The sequence below is a fragment of the Pieris rapae genome, chromosome 6 (assembly GCF_905147795.1).
Source record: "Pieris rapae chromosome 6, ilPieRapa1.1, whole genome shotgun sequence".
NCBI lineage: Eukaryota > Metazoa > Arthropoda > Insecta > Lepidoptera > Pieridae > Pieris > Pieris rapae.
In genome coordinates this window covers 4,362,617-4,379,444 of record NC_059514.1, presented here as the reverse complement: position 1 = coordinate 4,379,444, position 16,828 = coordinate 4,362,617, and the positions used below count along the sequence as shown (strand labels likewise).

The 16,828-nt window shown below is 31.0% G+C and overlaps 2 protein-coding genes across 4 annotated transcripts; one reads left to right on the top strand and one right to left on the bottom strand.

The window, feature by feature from the left end:
* The first annotated feature begins 169 nt into the window (after positions 1-169).
* LOC110994710 (dynein regulatory complex subunit 4) lies at positions 170-4,033 on the top strand. The gene is made up of 8 exons (XM_022261514.2): positions 170-283; positions 369-408; positions 657-1,349; positions 1,423-1,610; positions 2,830-2,948; positions 3,219-3,330; positions 3,589-3,731; positions 3,911-4,033. Exons 1-8 carry the CDS (start codon positions 281-283, stop codon positions 3,993-3,995), a joined length of 1,383 nt encoding a protein of 460 aa, XP_022117206.1. The 5' UTR covers positions 170-280; the 3' UTR covers positions 3,996-4,033.
* A 1,069-nt stretch (positions 4,034-5,102) lies between these two features.
* LOC110994714 (protein tipE) lies at positions 5,103-16,768 on the bottom strand. Of its 3 annotated transcripts, none has more exons than XM_022261521.2 (4): positions 16,601-16,768; positions 9,811-10,935; positions 9,455-9,496; positions 5,104-8,805 (listed from the first exon to the last, which is right to left on the bottom strand). In XM_022261521.2, exons 2-3 carry the CDS (start codon positions 10,776-10,778, stop codon positions 9,469-9,471), a joined length of 996 nt encoding a protein of 331 aa, XP_022117213.1. In that variant the 5' UTR covers positions 10,779-10,935; positions 16,601-16,768; the 3' UTR covers positions 5,104-8,805; positions 9,455-9,468. The 3 variants fall into 3 exon arrangements, with proteins under 3 accessions (XP_022117216.1, XP_022117213.1, XP_022117215.1); XM_022261523.2 differs by having other exon boundaries at positions 9,811-10,859; XM_022261524.2 differs by lacking the exon at positions 9,455-9,496 and having other exon boundaries at positions 5,103-8,805.
* Between the last annotated feature and the right edge of the window lie 60 nt (positions 16,769-16,828).

The following is a 16,828-nucleotide window of genomic DNA, read 5'->3' as shown; positions in this document are numbered from 1 at the left end:
TATCGATAAGGCCTCCGCTATTATGTGATCTTAACATTACGCATTTAGTTTTGTAATATGGATGTAATAAAGTCATAAATAAATAAATACTTTAGTGCCTGTGGTCATGGTCACACGATGGCAACACAGACTTTCCTAGTAACCATAACAACTCGTTGTTGGTAGTTACCACATTATCAACGAAACTTTATTGTTTATATATGTAGTTCTTGTTGCACGACTTTGGCAGAGAAAACGTTTTTACCTTTTCAATTTCTAGAGAAAATAAAAGTTATACAATATGGTATGTATATCGTATTAATTTTGATTACCAAAATTTACAAAATGTTTACGAAAAGTCACTAAATTATATCATTGTGTATTTCTAGCCACCAAAAGGAGGAAAAGGAGGAGGGAAAAAGGCACCAGGTAAAATAAAACAATATCGCAAAAAGGTAAATAAGTATCTAAACTACACAATAGATGTTGGTGTATATACGTAGCGCCATGGGCTAGATATTTAATATAATTATTTACCCCAGTGCTGAATATATATCTGGTATACTGTATACCAGATATTTTAAATTTAATGTACATACCTCTGTACAATTAACAAAGGATATTAATTGATTATACTTAATGAAATAACAATTCAATACACAACCAATAATTTTCAGCAATTATTATCGATGGGGTCGACACGTCTGAGATGACACGAGAGAAACTAGAGCAATTTACACTCAAAGTAAAAGAAGAACTTGATAAAGAAAGAGAAGAAAGAAATTACTTTCAATTGGAAAGAGATAAAATTAGAACATTCTGGGAAATAACTAGACAACAGCTAGAAGAAGCTAAAGCAGAATTAAGAAATAGAGAACGTGCTACTGAAGAGGCCCAAGAGGAAAATGAAGCGCTTTTGGAAACAGAAAAGCAAAAGATAAAACATTTAAAATATGAACAGCAAGCAGCTGCAGCAGCTTTGAGGGCTGAAAATTTGGTAGCTCTAAAAGCAGCGAAAGAAGAATATACCGAACAAGAGTTGGAGCTGCTGAATGATAAACGAACGCTAAGACAAGAAATTAGAGAAAAGATGTTAGCAGCTCAAGATGAACTTCGACGCGCCAAGCTGATGCATGCCGAAGAACTATCAAAAACTCGATCAGATTTTGAAGAGAGAGCTCGACAAATTGAAGACAAAGCTGAAAGAAAGCTTCAAGAAACAAAGGTAGAGTTAACAATAAAGCATAGAACGGAAATAGCAGAAGTTGAAGAAAGGAAGAATAAACAACTCTCAGAGCTCATTGCACATCATGAAAGGGCCTTTACGGATTTGAAGAATTATTACAATGACATTACATTAAATAACTTAGGTAAATCCTTATAAATATTTATAAAAAAATACTAGATACCACAGTATACAACTAATATTACCTCTATTTTCAGGATTGATAAGCAGTCTGAAACAACAAATGGAAGATATGCAAAAGGTAAAAGAAAGATCTGAAAAAATTGCAAGAGACGCTGTTGCAGAGAGTAAAAGTCTCCGAGAGCCTCTTGAAGCTGCAATTATAGACAACAAGGAATTGAAACGTCAGATGTCTAACTATGATAGAGATAAAGCGGCTCTTGCTGTAAGTAAAATATGCCAATAAACAATAGGCTGACAGTATGAAAAACAAAGTAATAATATCTTATAATAATCATCTTTATTTCTTCTCTCACATATACATACAAGGTTACAATGATTAAAACTAAGATGATAACATTTGAAAGTGTATGTGAGAGACTGGTCTCTGTAACAGGAGACCTGAGTGACAGATAGCCAGCCTCTCCGCCACCGGACCGGAACACGTACAATATAATAGGTCATTGTCATAATATACAATAGAAGAAAAAAAAGTAAACGCTAAAAGAAAAACACTGCAAACAGAGATGTAAAATTAAATTAGGTGTGTGTGTGCGCATGCGCTTGTGTGTGTCTCTATGTGTATGTGTGTGCGTGTATGTGTCTGTATGTGTGGGTGATTTGGTGTTTTACAGAGTAACAGTTAATAAATCTTCTGTTTCATCATAACCCAACGTCTTCAGCCAAGTAGTAACCGTTTTTTTACATTCATATTTTGATAGAGGGTAAATGTTAATTTTTCCATTTAATTTCTTATATAGGTAACAACAAAGTGTTATTGATTTTTACACGTCAGTCACGTGAGACAAAAAGTCACGTCGAATCGACGGATTCAGGATGAAATCATTTTCGCCTGTCTAATCTTAATAGGTACTATATTGGAGTTTCACTTCGTTGGACACTGTTGCTGATGTTCCGGTATAGTCGAAATGACTCATTTTGTGCAACAAACAGCTCAACTCGCCAGAACATTTTTGAAAATGGCGTTAACCGTAAAATAATATAAGCAGAGACTTTTTTTTCGTTTTCTTCACCCATACTAGGTAGGCAAAGGGAACTATGCCCATACAACCAAATCTTCGGTAGTTTTTTATTAATATGAAATATTTCATTTATTAATATAATTAATTTTAATAATAAGATGAAATGAAAAGAAACCTAACCTAACTCTCATTGTGTCAATCATTTAATCTGATATTGAAACATATTAGTAGCTTCATTTTAGAAATATTTGGATGAATTATAAAAACTTTTATGAATGTTTTTAGTAAAAACTACGCCGTTGGTTTTTTCTTGAAAAGGTAAAAAAAGCACGAGTTTCTCACATCCCGAACGCTATACGCCCCTGCAATACGCCACTTTTTGATCAACTGTATTAAAAATAAATTTAAATTGACTGACTTATATTCTAATAGTTATGTACGCTTCAATAAATTGTATTACAGGCGAAAACGAAACAATTAGCCTCACTGGAAAAGCAATTCGAGGTTTTGAAATGGGAATATGAAGTTTTACAAGTTCGATTCGATAGAATACTATCGGAAAGAGATGAATTAAAAGCGAGGTATCACGATATTTCCTATACAAATATTATTTATAAATGATAATTTTAAAACCATGTAACTTTCAGAGAACATGGGTAAAATCTCCGTCTGTATTCGTTGCATTTTTATACATATTCAAGGAAGTGATTCAGTCTACTGTGTCTTTCCACCCAAATAAATCTCAAACAATATTCTTTATATAGCCTCAATCCAAATGTTCTTTAGTAACTATACAAGTATTGCTTAATATTGTGTGTGAGGTGGGATACATAGGTCCTTTATCAATTCAGGTTCTCAAGAGCAGTATTAGAAGTGCAACAAAGAGCATCCTTAAAAACAGCCTTATTGGAAACGAAGTTGAAAAATGTGGAGGCACGAGATATGGGGCCCAGGGAAATACATGTAAGTATGTTGGATAAAATGTTAGGACCTATTTTTTTCCTTTTTCCAAGAATTATGGATGTTCTAATGTTAATTATGTTTAACTGCTGATTATGAGGTTAGGGGCGACAAAGTGAGACAAAATATGCCGTGGTGAAATATTACATAGTCTCATACGATTTTTTAGGACTGTTTTCATTAAAGCTCAACTAACTAAGACAAACTAAAAATAAAACCTAATCCTCGACACTGTGAATAAAATTCCGCAATACTTTACAGGAACTTCTGAAACTCAAAGATACACAGGTAGAAGATCTCCGATATGAAGCAGCAAGACTACGAAAAGCTCACGACGATTTGCTGGCTACGTATGAAGCAAAGCTGGCAAAGCTGGGTGTACCGACTGAAGAACTTGGATTTAAGTAAGCGCCATCTATGGATGTAACAAGGAACTAAGTAGTTATTTCATACATTAGTTTTTTTAACGTCGTTGGGTTCTTCTGACAAGTCATTGTTTTTACTACATACTTTTTACTATAAAAAAATAACAATGCAACAAAAAGTTTTTAAATTCAGTGATGACATTTCTTTTTATTTGCAGACCTTTGAAAGCAGTTGCTGTCGCCGGATTATCTCCAGTTATTGGTCAGGGTCCTGCCGGATTGGTCACCAAAGACCAAATCTAATTATTTAAATAAATAAATATATCAATCACTGTTTAAATCTTTATATTAACTTTATACATTACACGCTTTGTTACACTGCTATCAAAATTTTACTTAATAATTTAAAATAAAACATCAAAAACTAATTGTAACCCTTCGTCAATATACGATAATATTTTAAATTTTTTTATCATAAAAAGCCTTATAATATATAAATATACTGAACATATTGTCTTATAATGTTTATTAATATAAATTACTTTTTAGCGCCATCTATCAAAGTTTATATGAACTTTCAGCATATAAAAAAGCGACTGTCCTGTCTTCAATATAAGTTATTAGAATATTTCCTTAGCCTAGCACTAGACGGTAATTTTATAAATTAGTTTTATGAATTCTCCAAAACCGTTTTATCAGTAAAGGCGTACGGCGTCACGCACACATTAAACTATGCATTAGGCCTAGAGAAAAGTTTTTTTGTCACTAGTTTACTATGAAATAAATACTTTATATTATATTTAGAGTGAGCACACTAAAATGCATAAAATATTATTTTTTTCAATTGAAATGGGTTATTCAACGACATTAAGCAGACTTATGAGAACCATTTTTGATGTCGGTTGAAAACGTAACTTTTTTGTACTGATGGCAACGCAAAACGAATCTAAATGTCATTTCTATAATTTTGTTGTGCAACGTTTAACGCCTGCTGAAGTGGTTTATATTTTATGATAACATTGTTTGCGCTGTTAAATATTTCCTTCCCATTTACTTGATATACCAGCATATAGCATAACCCCAACTATTCTATTAATTACTTGTTCGTACAATTATTGTTAACAATGTCAGTAAACTAGCAAATCATACTCCAAAACGATAACATGCGTAAAGGTAAAATTGTCAACCCATCTACAATATAATATTAATGAAAAAGTATGAAAGAGAAAGATGTATGAAAATAGAAAGCTTCGGAGTTGAAATCTATTACTTTTTCTGAGGGTAAACCTTTGGTGTAGAAGTATCATGTCACATGAGAAGCGGAAACAGATAGTATTATTCAAATAATTCGATATTCCGAAGGCTAAAGTTATTTTTATGACCCCTCAAATCAATTATTTTCTCCCTAGGCGAACGACACGAAAAGGTCAACATGAATAAATAAAACTCTTTATTTGAAGCCAATAAATGTTATATTTACTACTAGATTTATATTATATAATACAAAACGATTTATTAAGGCAACAGTTTAAAAATAAGTTTCGCCAGCGAAATAATTATAACAATAAAATGAGCTAGATTTCATACACACGAATCTGAAAAAAATTCTCACGCATGTTATTAAATTTAGTCTTGTCATAATTTTAATTCTTGGACATATATATTTTCTATAAGCACAGGTCGTCTTCTTCGGTCGGAACAAAGCGAATAAATAAGAGGCTTATAACTCGATGATACTATACATAATCATTCAAATAGCTCATTTTATTGAAACAATATCAATATTATCTAAATAAGTTAATAAAGCGGATGTAGCTAAGCGTGCTTGTAAAGTCAATTAAAATACTTATTATTACAACAGCCATAATGCCACAATTACAATAAAAATAACATTTACATTTCAGGTTTTCAATTGCTTAAATCAGAAACGTGTTTACGCTCCAAATGTTTGGAATTGCAGACATTACAATGTCATAGGACTTTAATTGCTTAACACATATAAGGCTTAAATTAACTTGTGCCCTCTACCGTTTATATACATTAGCAAATTTAGCATATGCGTTTGGTGTCCTTTTTAGGCACATTAATTCATTAGGAAAGTTATTGCAACACAAATTACAACCATTGATTACGCACGCTTTCAAAGCTAATTAATCAGTTTTTTATTGATCTTATATACTAATGTTTTTGTTCTACCTCTTTATAGAGGATAGTTATTTAAATGAGTAAATTGTAAGCTAATTGTAGCTTGAATGAATTGCAACTGTGCAATTCTTGCATTCTATAACTTGGAATACCTTGGAAGCAATGAAATGTATAATTTTGTGAGATAGAAAAAGTCCCTGGACACGATGACAGGGATGTAGAGTAAATAATTAAAAAAAAACTTAGAATACCTAAATCTCTGAAAGGATTATGTTAATTAATTACATTATTTATTTAGTTCTATATGAATATTATAGAGTTTTGATGATCACAGAAAATAAAATAAAGGTTTGCTCTAAATTTTAAAACAGAAGTATTATTTGTATGAGCGCGTATTTTATAGATTTTGTTCTTATTTATATGGACAGGATTCGAAAGCGTGACCACTTCTTGGCAGTGTTTGTGGTTTTCTTTCAAAATAATGCTAAATATGTTTAATTTAATTACAAGTGTTAGGGGCATAGCTTTGTTTGTTTTCATAATAACATTAATTTTATTCATCACATAAGCAATATCACATAGAAGCAAAGAGTTATAAAGGAACATTAAAAATATTAATAATAGTGATTTAAGGACAACAGCAATCGAACTTTCACATAATTATGTACATTATTAATGAGAGTTTAAAGTTTACAAAAATGTTAATTAGAAAAAATATGCTTAGTAATACACAACCAAAATATATTTAATAAACTTAAATTGACGATTACTATTTGATATAATGTCATTGCTTTTTGATTTCTTGATTACGTATCAAGTGTGACAAAAATCACTTTAAAATATCTTAGTTATAAGTTAATCGTAAAGTTAAAGAAGCGTAAATATTTAATTGGTTTTATTAAATAATTGCATTTGGAAGGGTGAGACTTGTAAAGATGACAAACTAGCCCGCGTGCCAAAGGATGCCACTCCATATGAGTTCCAATTTAAAGCTTTTGGTTTGTCTTTTTGTTAACAGAGATTAAGTTTTAACAAAATTTTATCAGTTTAGTCATCGATTTTTTTTGTACCTACGGATTTTATGTCTTTAATGTGTTCTGAGGTCGAGGAGATTTATTTATTGGGAGATCAATACATATCTTATTATAAAAACCAGCTTTTAAAATTATATAGATTATGCATAAAAAGGGAGATGAAAATAATCTGTGTTTGTAAATCTTAGGTTTTTTACAAGTCTCATCCTGTAATATTATAATCTAAATGTGCGCGTGGGTTTTTTGCGATAATCTAATTTTAATATTATTAGTTCACAGTCTAAGCGTTCTTATAATTATTTTTTATTTAAATCATCTATAAATATCAACATTTATTTCCCTAATACACGAATATCCAAATTATATTTGCCAAAATTCTTAGATCGTGAATTAAATATTGTTACCAATTTCTTATCGAACAATAATTTATTCCAAATTATGAATATATTTATGAACTCTATATAAACTACATAGAGGTATATATAACAGTAAAAAATAATAATAACATTGCATACTTATTACTAAGTTTTCGAATAGTGGCGATTTAAGTTTATTTGCAATGTACATAAGCCTTTATTATAAGTTTAGCCTCTTTAGTACAACAAATAGAACAATGCTATTATTATTGTGATCAAGATTTTTTTTATAAAAATATGTGAACGTTTGCAATTTACTTTCGAGCTAGAATATTCAATTATAGTATTATGTTTTCATCACGAAAATTCCGCATTTCTAGGTCATTTCGTTAATGGTATGTTTTAATATTTAGATCACAGTTTCATAGCATTAAATTCTATTTGTTTTACAAATTTAAGGCAATAGTATGTTATACATTTGAAGCACTATTATTCATATAGTAGCACATGTGAAAAGAGCATTAAAAACTAAAACTTTTTTTTTCATAGAATAAGTTTGATAGAAAATGCTATATACAATTATTATTTCAAACTACACAAAAATAATAAAACTCATTTTAACTGTAGTATGGACATGAATTAAGTTATATCAGTGAATCTTATATTATTATAGAAAACGAAAGGTCTAAGGCTAAATAAGCATTTTAATAATATAATTATTTGCAATTAATTTTAGCATAAACTTCTGATCGATTCGAAAGATCTTATATAAATAGTTTGCGAAATCGGGACTGTATAGTTTTAACTTTTGAAAATGTAATATTGAGCATTTTAGACGGAAAATAGCATTAGGAAGCTTTTAAGAAATTATATAAAGTTTGGGTCAAAAGCCTTAATTAGATAGTCGATTCGGGTTGCTATGGACATTAAGTATCGTTGAATTTTTAAAAAGCATGGGACGGAAAATCGATACTCGTAGGCAGGGACGATTTTTTGAATCGATTCATTACATGGTATATGATTTGTACAAAATATTTGTGTACTAGCTTAGTATTGTTGTCGAGTACCCTTAGCTTTTAAATCATTCATTATACAAAGAAACATAATTAAAATTTCTGAAACAATTTGTGTATGTGTTATGCGTGCATTTCATAAACACAGCATAATTTTAAATAATCTGTACATAAGCGCCATGTAAACTTAATTAGAACTTAGAACTAAATTAACTGCATTCGTGACAACATGCTCAGAATTGCGCTATCGTTCGTCAAATATGTCTCTGCATTATTACCAAATTGCAATACATTTATCTTACGTTCTTGTTTATTAAAGAAAAAAAAATCATGCGGCTCCTAAATGTTTCCATTTTCATTATCGTAAATTTTGCTGTCACGAAAAATTAACAATTTCACAACACATTTTAAATTGTCACTTCACTTGATTTCTTCTCGGAAAGCAGCAAGCGATCTCGTGAAATGTGACCGTGAAAGCATGATCGTGGTCAGGTGATGAGATTCGTCTTTTCACGTCGATTCATGGTATACTTTATACCCGAAGCCTCTTCAGGAGCCCTGTCATCTGTAATTAGAATTTAATTGTGTTAATTAAATGTATCTTTTTGATCTAATATAAAAATATTTCAGAATTAATGTATTAATAAACAAATGTAACTCGATAGAAATGATAAGTTAAGCACGTAGCAGACTTTTTAATAAAATTAATTACTAAAGGATATGTTAAGTGTAATAAATAACTTATAATGCAAAAAGTGTTAGAACACTTTGCACTATACAAATACTACAAACAAAATAATGTCGTGAAAGAATTTCTCCTATTTTCAACAATATAAGGCACGTTTAAATTGTATGTAAGCCTCTAGGCAAAATAATTCAAAAGTCTAACATAACAAGCACTTTGTTTTGATAATGAAAAACACACAGAGGCTGAAGCAGTATCGATCGTAATGCAACAGATAATGTGAACGGAAATATAATGTTTGAACAATATGGTATTCTTGGTCAAGCAAACAATGCACCTGTTAATAACTACATCAGAAGAAAACAAATTACGTTGCATTATTCAGAAGCTCATAGAATGGGTTAAGAGAAATCAAGCAATAATTCAATTAGTTTGTGTGGTTCATAACAGTGGGTAGGTGCTGATAAATAACATTGTGATCAAACGTTGTGGACAAAAATTTTGAAGCGCTCATTTTCATTCACCATACCTTGGTGACTTTCATTAGGCGTTCACGAAAGATGATTTGGTCCTGTTGAAGAGATATATTTACAGTTGATGTGGAACACAACTTGATTGAAATTAGAACAATGTTAATTTAGAGAACGAGTTTAGAATAAGATCAAATTGAACTCTTATCTGAAACTACAAACATGCATTTCTAACATCATGTAATTAAAATACTACTCTAACATATTTCAATATCGATCATTGCAACAGTTTTATTTCCAACGGATTATATGCCGTAAAAGATATAGATGAATATGTACTAAATCCGTTAAAAATAAAGAAGTAAATGTATAACTATTAAATATTTCACGTTTAAAGTATTGTAAAGGATCTTACCCAGACAATGAAGCAGAATTTGAAATTGGAGGACTATTTGATTCAAATCCATCTTTTGGCTTCTCATTAGCCAGTTGTAACTTCAATTGATGACCAAAACATGCTAGATCTTCTCTAAAGGTGTCCGAACCGGGAGTAGTCGGCTTCCCATCATCTCCTGTAGCCATTGCTTCCGCATCACTCTGTAATGGCGCTTGTTCGGATTCATCTTCAGTATTATATATTTTGAAATACGCAAATGTTAAGTATATCACCGAAATGATAAAGGATGGAATCGGTATAGCCATGGCGTAAACTAAATTGAGCGTGTTCTGCCACATATCTAATTCTGTGATCACTAATCCAGGATCAATTCGGCTATAGTAGCACGTATAATTATTTCCAATTGGCTTATACTTTCCATAGAATACTGTACAGTTCAAAATCGGTGGATATCCGCATCCTTTAACATTTGGAAATAGTCTTGCTCCTGTAAAGTACCATTCCGAATCTTCACCTTGCAGACCAGTAGGTGCTATATCTTCTAATTCCTGTTGTTCCATATCTAGATCTAGTTTATCTATTGGTGACTCGTAATTTTCGTATTCGTAATCTTTTCGTAGAGATCTTTCAGCTCTGATAAGCTCCTCGTATTCAGTTGCTGATATATTGGGTTCGTATCCGAGTTTATAGTTTACTCTGATTTGTGTACACTCGAAAAGATCTTTAGTGCAGCCTTCTCTGCATGATGCCCATGAGCAGTTACTCACGCCTAGCAACTGTTTAACCTCCGTTGTTACACACAATGCTGCGACAGGATCAAACTGCATAAATATAGTTGTAAATGCTGGTTCTATCACGAATGGTACTAAAAAAAGGAAGGCAAAGAGACTGAAGATTGCGAGAAGGACGAAAGTTGCTGTTGTGTAGAAGAGAAGTTTCTCAAGGAATGTGGGAGGTATCGGCAGTTTTTCTTCTTCGTCGGCCATGTTGGCGAGAGTTCGCTAGAAGCGATCATAGCGCTTGTTTCAGCTCGGCTGTATCATTTCAAGCTTTATCAGTCTTTAGCACTTGAATCAACGTCATGTATTTTAAAAGTTTTATTTACATCTTCATTAAATATGAATGCTTAATAAAGGCTATTTACTGAAAATTATACATGTACAAAAACTACTGGTTTGCAGTTTTAGAGCATAATAAATTGATTTCGTGATGCATAAAAGCAGAACTAAGGTTCTGCTATACATAAGGTAGAATTAGTCTAGTATGTTGTTATTAATGTAAGTACCACATAGCACAATTAACGTCATTAGAGTGGAATGTGAGTACAGAATTCCTGACGCCAGCCTGTCTGAACACGGTATGTAGGCTGTATCGATTCGACCACTGGCCCAGAGCCCTGCCAGATATTTGTGTAATATTTGAAACTCAACTGTTTCATTGTGATGTTTCATAACGTTCATTGTCAAAGTGAATTCACATGGTAAGCTTTTATTTGTGTTATTTTAAGCTGACCTGATAACAAAGTTTCATTAAGGACTACAATAAGTTTTTAATTAGATCTATAATTTTCTCATTGTGAACTTGAGCCGTTACATATTTTGGGAATAAGGAAGTTACTAACGTACCTACTGTGTACATAAAAAGCACCACATACCTAAGTAGCTTACAGGCCAAAGCTTCCAACTATATTTGAGAAAGTTTATTACCTGAAATCTATTCCTATAGTTATATAAGCAAAAAAAAACATTATCTCGTTCTGATTGTATTAATAAAGATAGACTTCAAATTTTCCGTCGTTTAATCAACTTTATAAATAGGGCATGTCGTCGGTTTCCGACCTGATTGGCTACACAAGAATACCTATTGAACGGACTTGCGTGTCTATTGGAAGCTATATATGGTAAAGTTGAAAATAAGACATGTATTGATCTACGATTTTGAATCCTTTTTATTTAACATGTGATTAATAAAAGTATTTATGACAGGAATACCCCACAATGGTCACGTAATTTTTTTTATAACTACGTTTTAGTCTTCTGTGTCCGGAACCGGTGATTGGTTCACTAGCTATTATATATATATCACGACTGTAGTGTATATGTCGCAGTAAAGTAGTTAAACCAGAGACTTAATTGAATCTCTAGACAGTTAATTAAAGGTCGAAATTCAATCAAGTCGCTAGCATTTTGATTTAAAGAAAGCAGCGTCGATAACGTTTATCTATATGACTGATAGCCAGCTTGTTAATTAATAATGTAAAACAAGATGGCGTTCACGACAACAGCTGATTAGTTTTAGTTTTTGTTTTGAATTGTGGTCTTTGGTGAAATTTTAAACATGTTGTCAACTCCGCCATGATTATTTCGGTATGATCGGAAAAAAACTGAGAGCTTGGAAATTCCATATTTTGTTTTATTATAGACAGGTTAGGTTAGTCTTGTTGCCTATGAACGTTTAGGAAACTCGTCAAACGTTTCGTTCACTGACTTGTCTGACGGCACTAGCGACTTCATTGAATTTCGATTGATTAAAATTAAGTAATAATAGATAGAGATTCATGTTCATTTGGTTGGTTATAAACACTTAAACAACTTAAATAACTAACCATATTTATACGAATATGTGTATAAGTTAACACACGTGAAGATATTTAGAAACAAAAATAAGAAAGTTGTATAATTTACCGGCAAGCGAAACATTATATTTGTAATTGTATCTTTATCAGTATTATACTGTTGAGTTGGATGTCTTTTATATTAGAGTTATTTGATAACTAATACTAAATTTTTATCTATCTATATTATATTGGGCAATCAATAAGGTTACGTAATATTTGGAAGTGAAGTAGCTTTTACGATTTCGGAGAAGTTGCCGATTCGGGCAAGACTCAGTTTACGGAACTGATCACCAAAATTCATTAATAGAAAGAAGCAGCCCTTCCTTCCGATAGAAACTGCAAAACATTACTAATAATAAAAGCATATTGAATAACCTTTTACAAGTTAAATAATAAATTACAAATTTACAAAATGGCATGTATATATACGAGAAAAAAATATGTATTCACTGTTCTACTATGTGAGTTTTGATCTTCCGCCTGACCTCCGAGACATAAAGAATTTTGACTATTGTAAACATACTGCAGTAGCTAGTACCTGTAACCCGACCTTGGCTTGTGAAAATGGTCCAGTCTAAGTATAACCTGGGTTGTTCCCGAGTGCAATACTAAAGGGGGTCAAGTGAACCTGTGCGTGTTTATGCAATTAAGGCTTTTCAGTTTTACGAACGTGTGTATTAACCTAGTTTATGTCAATGTTTTAATAAGAGCCGTTTAAAATTTTTGTTAATTAAATGTATGAAGCGCTAGTGAGAATATTTTTTTTCACGTTGGGTAATTATTATTCATTTTACTTGCATTGTCAACTGGCCCACGGTCAGGCAGGAGGCAAAAGTATTTCTGTATTCATTCCATTAGTAAAACTTTTGCACATATCTCTTACGACGAACACATATCGGTGGAATATATATGTTTGTCTAAACGGAGGATTTAGGGTCGAAAGTTAGGTAACCGTAATTCCCGTATACCAACAACCAATACGTACCCTAATAATACATATTTTTTGGCATACTGGAGTTATTCTTAGGCGTAAGTCTTGATTACGCAAGTACAAATTTTAAAATAAGTAAAGTGTAGTATTTCCGAACCAATTCGACTTAACCTTTTTCAAAAGCGTAACAATTCTTAAAAAGCCTGCAACACACTCCCGAGCCCTCTGGAATTAACAGTATCTATCAGTTAACATCAGGTGAGGCGCCTCTTACTGTCTTGTTCTAATAGAAATAGAAAAAAGTAGGTTTTATTCCAGTATCTCCACTACACACTACACCCTGAAAATCAAAGAGGTTACATAATATATACCTATATCAATAAATAGAGATTTTTTGTAAATTTACATAGCTATACCTTATTACAGCTTAAACGCTGTAGTTCGATAAAATATTATATATATATAATAAAATTTTACTTTACAACCAATAAATATTTGGTATATTTAACATTTATGCCAACAGAAAGAGGAATAAAACAGTCCATGAAATACCCCAAAAGGTCGAAAGAACTTCAAAGTGAACTTACAACTTTGAGTCAAGTATTTTAACGGTTCATAAAAGTTCTTAATCAAAAAAAAAATTGAAAAAACCCTTCAAGATTCATTCAGTCATCGGAGGATTACCTACTTAGCTTTTAAGAAATAATATTATTATTAATTGTTAAAAAATATTATTGTTGTTGTTGACAAAAAACCAAAAAAATTATAGAGATATATTATTTTCCTATTGATTTTTTCGTACTCAATTTCTACCTACTGAAAAACTTTCGCTGCCTTGCATAAAACAAACAAATATAGAAACAGACGTGACTTGCATTTATATTATTGAAATAGGGTTCTTTTCCTACTGGTTTTGAATCCATACATTTGACTGCTATTTACCAATGTTCCATTTTTCCTCATGCCTTATTTTTATTTACTTGAGAAACGGTGGCTTTAGGTATTTTACATTATCCCATAAACAATCTCATATTAACTTATATACTAAAAAAAGGTTCAACTATGCGGTCTCTTGACAGAAATAATGAGTAGTGACAGCTAAGACAATTTTTAACTTTCAATCTAATCTTAAGTACATGTTAATTCTTAGAACGACTCCAGGTTATATAAAGTAAAATGTAACTAGACATGTGTTATTTAGATTAAACTAAACAATGTTTTCCATTTAAATACAATCTGCACTAACTGTCCTTGAAACCTAGTTCTTCGTGTGCTGCCAATAAATACTATTACATAACCTAAGCTTTATATAAATCTGACGTCAAACTGATTACATACTATCTATTTTCAACCATTTAAAATGCGCTTAGTTAGTACTTATTGTAATGTTGTCATACTGAAGAGTTTGTCTGATTGCGAATTGTTCAGGTTTAGATTCACTGATTTGAATTGAAACCAGTTTATATTGGTTTATTCGTTGATTTTTTTATTTGTTAGTCAATTTTGATGGAAGATCACTTTATGCTAAAATTTAAGAAAATCGTATTATTATTCGTTATTTCGTTTTATAATGACGTTTAATAGCATTACTTTAGTTTAATAATTATATATTATACATATTAATCTAAGAAAGGCTTATTCCTATTGTCATTAATTAAATATAAATGTTGCTATGTAGCTTAGGATTGAATTTCTGTATGTTATTGAATTGTAAATAAATCTATTTAAAGGAGATCCAATTGAGTTTTAGATACATCTGATCTAACAGCTTTCTGATCCCGTCCATAAAGTTTCTCTAATCTTTTTTATATTTTTGGATTTAAATTACTAATGAAGTATTCCTTCTGACTCTTTTTTATTTTTTCAATAAAACGGTTATCGCATAAAACCGATTTAATCACAAATTTTATTTTAAGACAGTGATTCTGTAAGTTCAATTAAATTACAGCAAAAGAAATAGCATCAAAGTGTGGAGTTTTTAAATCTATCTGAATAATATTACGAGCAAAATCATCTCGTGATAATGATTATGGATCATTAACGCGTTGAGTAGACCGCAACGTTGAAGCACTAGAAAATTAAAGAGAGATTAATTGATATTTAATCAAGTTAATAAAGCAAACGTAAATCGAGATGAATCTGTTTGAATATCATTTGTGAAATTGTTGAGAAAATTAAAACATATAACTGTCATTTGTTTTTTTCTTAAAGTGTAGTATGAACTGTTGAAAAACTGGATAATGATTAAACTTATTACCAATTCTATTTAAATTACGGGAGAAAACTAATTAGGTTTTGACATTTACGATTCCCTTTGACCCAAACAGTATTTGTTTAACTTTTAACCAGATGTTTACCTAAAATGTTCATGAAATATTTTTATTTTCCATGTATATTATTTGATCGAATGTTTGGTTTAAAACGTTATGTCATATAGTGTTTGACATTCTTTATCCAAAACGGCTTATCATTGCATATAACATAATAGATAAAACTGTAGTCATTAAGACTATGTCACTAAATTAGAACGCTGATTGTAATGCAAATAGTGTGTTAGAATGATTAATGACTCAATTGTATGTATCAAAGAAGTAAATCAAAACTTGTCATGGCTTCTTACAAGTTCATAATGATGGGTGCCATGTCATTTTTATTATGAACAAAATGATTTAGAAAATTAACAAATCCAATTAATATTCAGATAGATATTATTTTCACTCGTTCACTATTTGTATTCGTTATATGCTTCATTTTCTTGTTTAAATTACTTAATGATTATTTCATTTACGCAATAATATCAGAAAATTTGTTAAGTCATTCACGGCAACTTAAAACTTCATTTAATTAGTTGCACCTTTAAACCAAATAAATATTATTATTTCTTTTATCTTATTATCTTACTAATATTTATGTCAAACTGCGCTTACATTATAATATACATATTATATTGTTACCTAGAAAAAAAGTCACAAATAAGATCTGCCTACGCAATTCAAAATACTACCCAGACGTAGAATCGTACATATGTAGAGTCAGATGCGCCTAAAGTTGAATTTACTATTTCCTTCCACTCGAAAAGCTCAAAGCTCAATTCTACAGTACTAAACCTCAATATGTCTGTAAAAAGAGCTTTTTAGAAAGTCATTTCAAATTATCTATGGTATTTAGCAGTACACGTATTGAATAGAGTGTTTTTATAAAAATAATTTGACATATTGCAGACGTAATCAAACAATTTGAACATTTGTACATGCGTTTACCATTAACTGGGGTCAAAGATAGCCTTTATGAAGCAACCACAACACACAGTATAAAGACGAAATATAAACTGTTTTTCTGAACACTAATTGTGAACACTAAAGCATTGTCCTTTGTGAAAAATAAAAAATCTATATTTATCTCGTGAAAATGCGTCGGTCCCGAACCGCGCTTTCGTTACAACTAACGGGGCGCAGGCTTTTACGTGACTGTATTGGCACTTCAAAAGC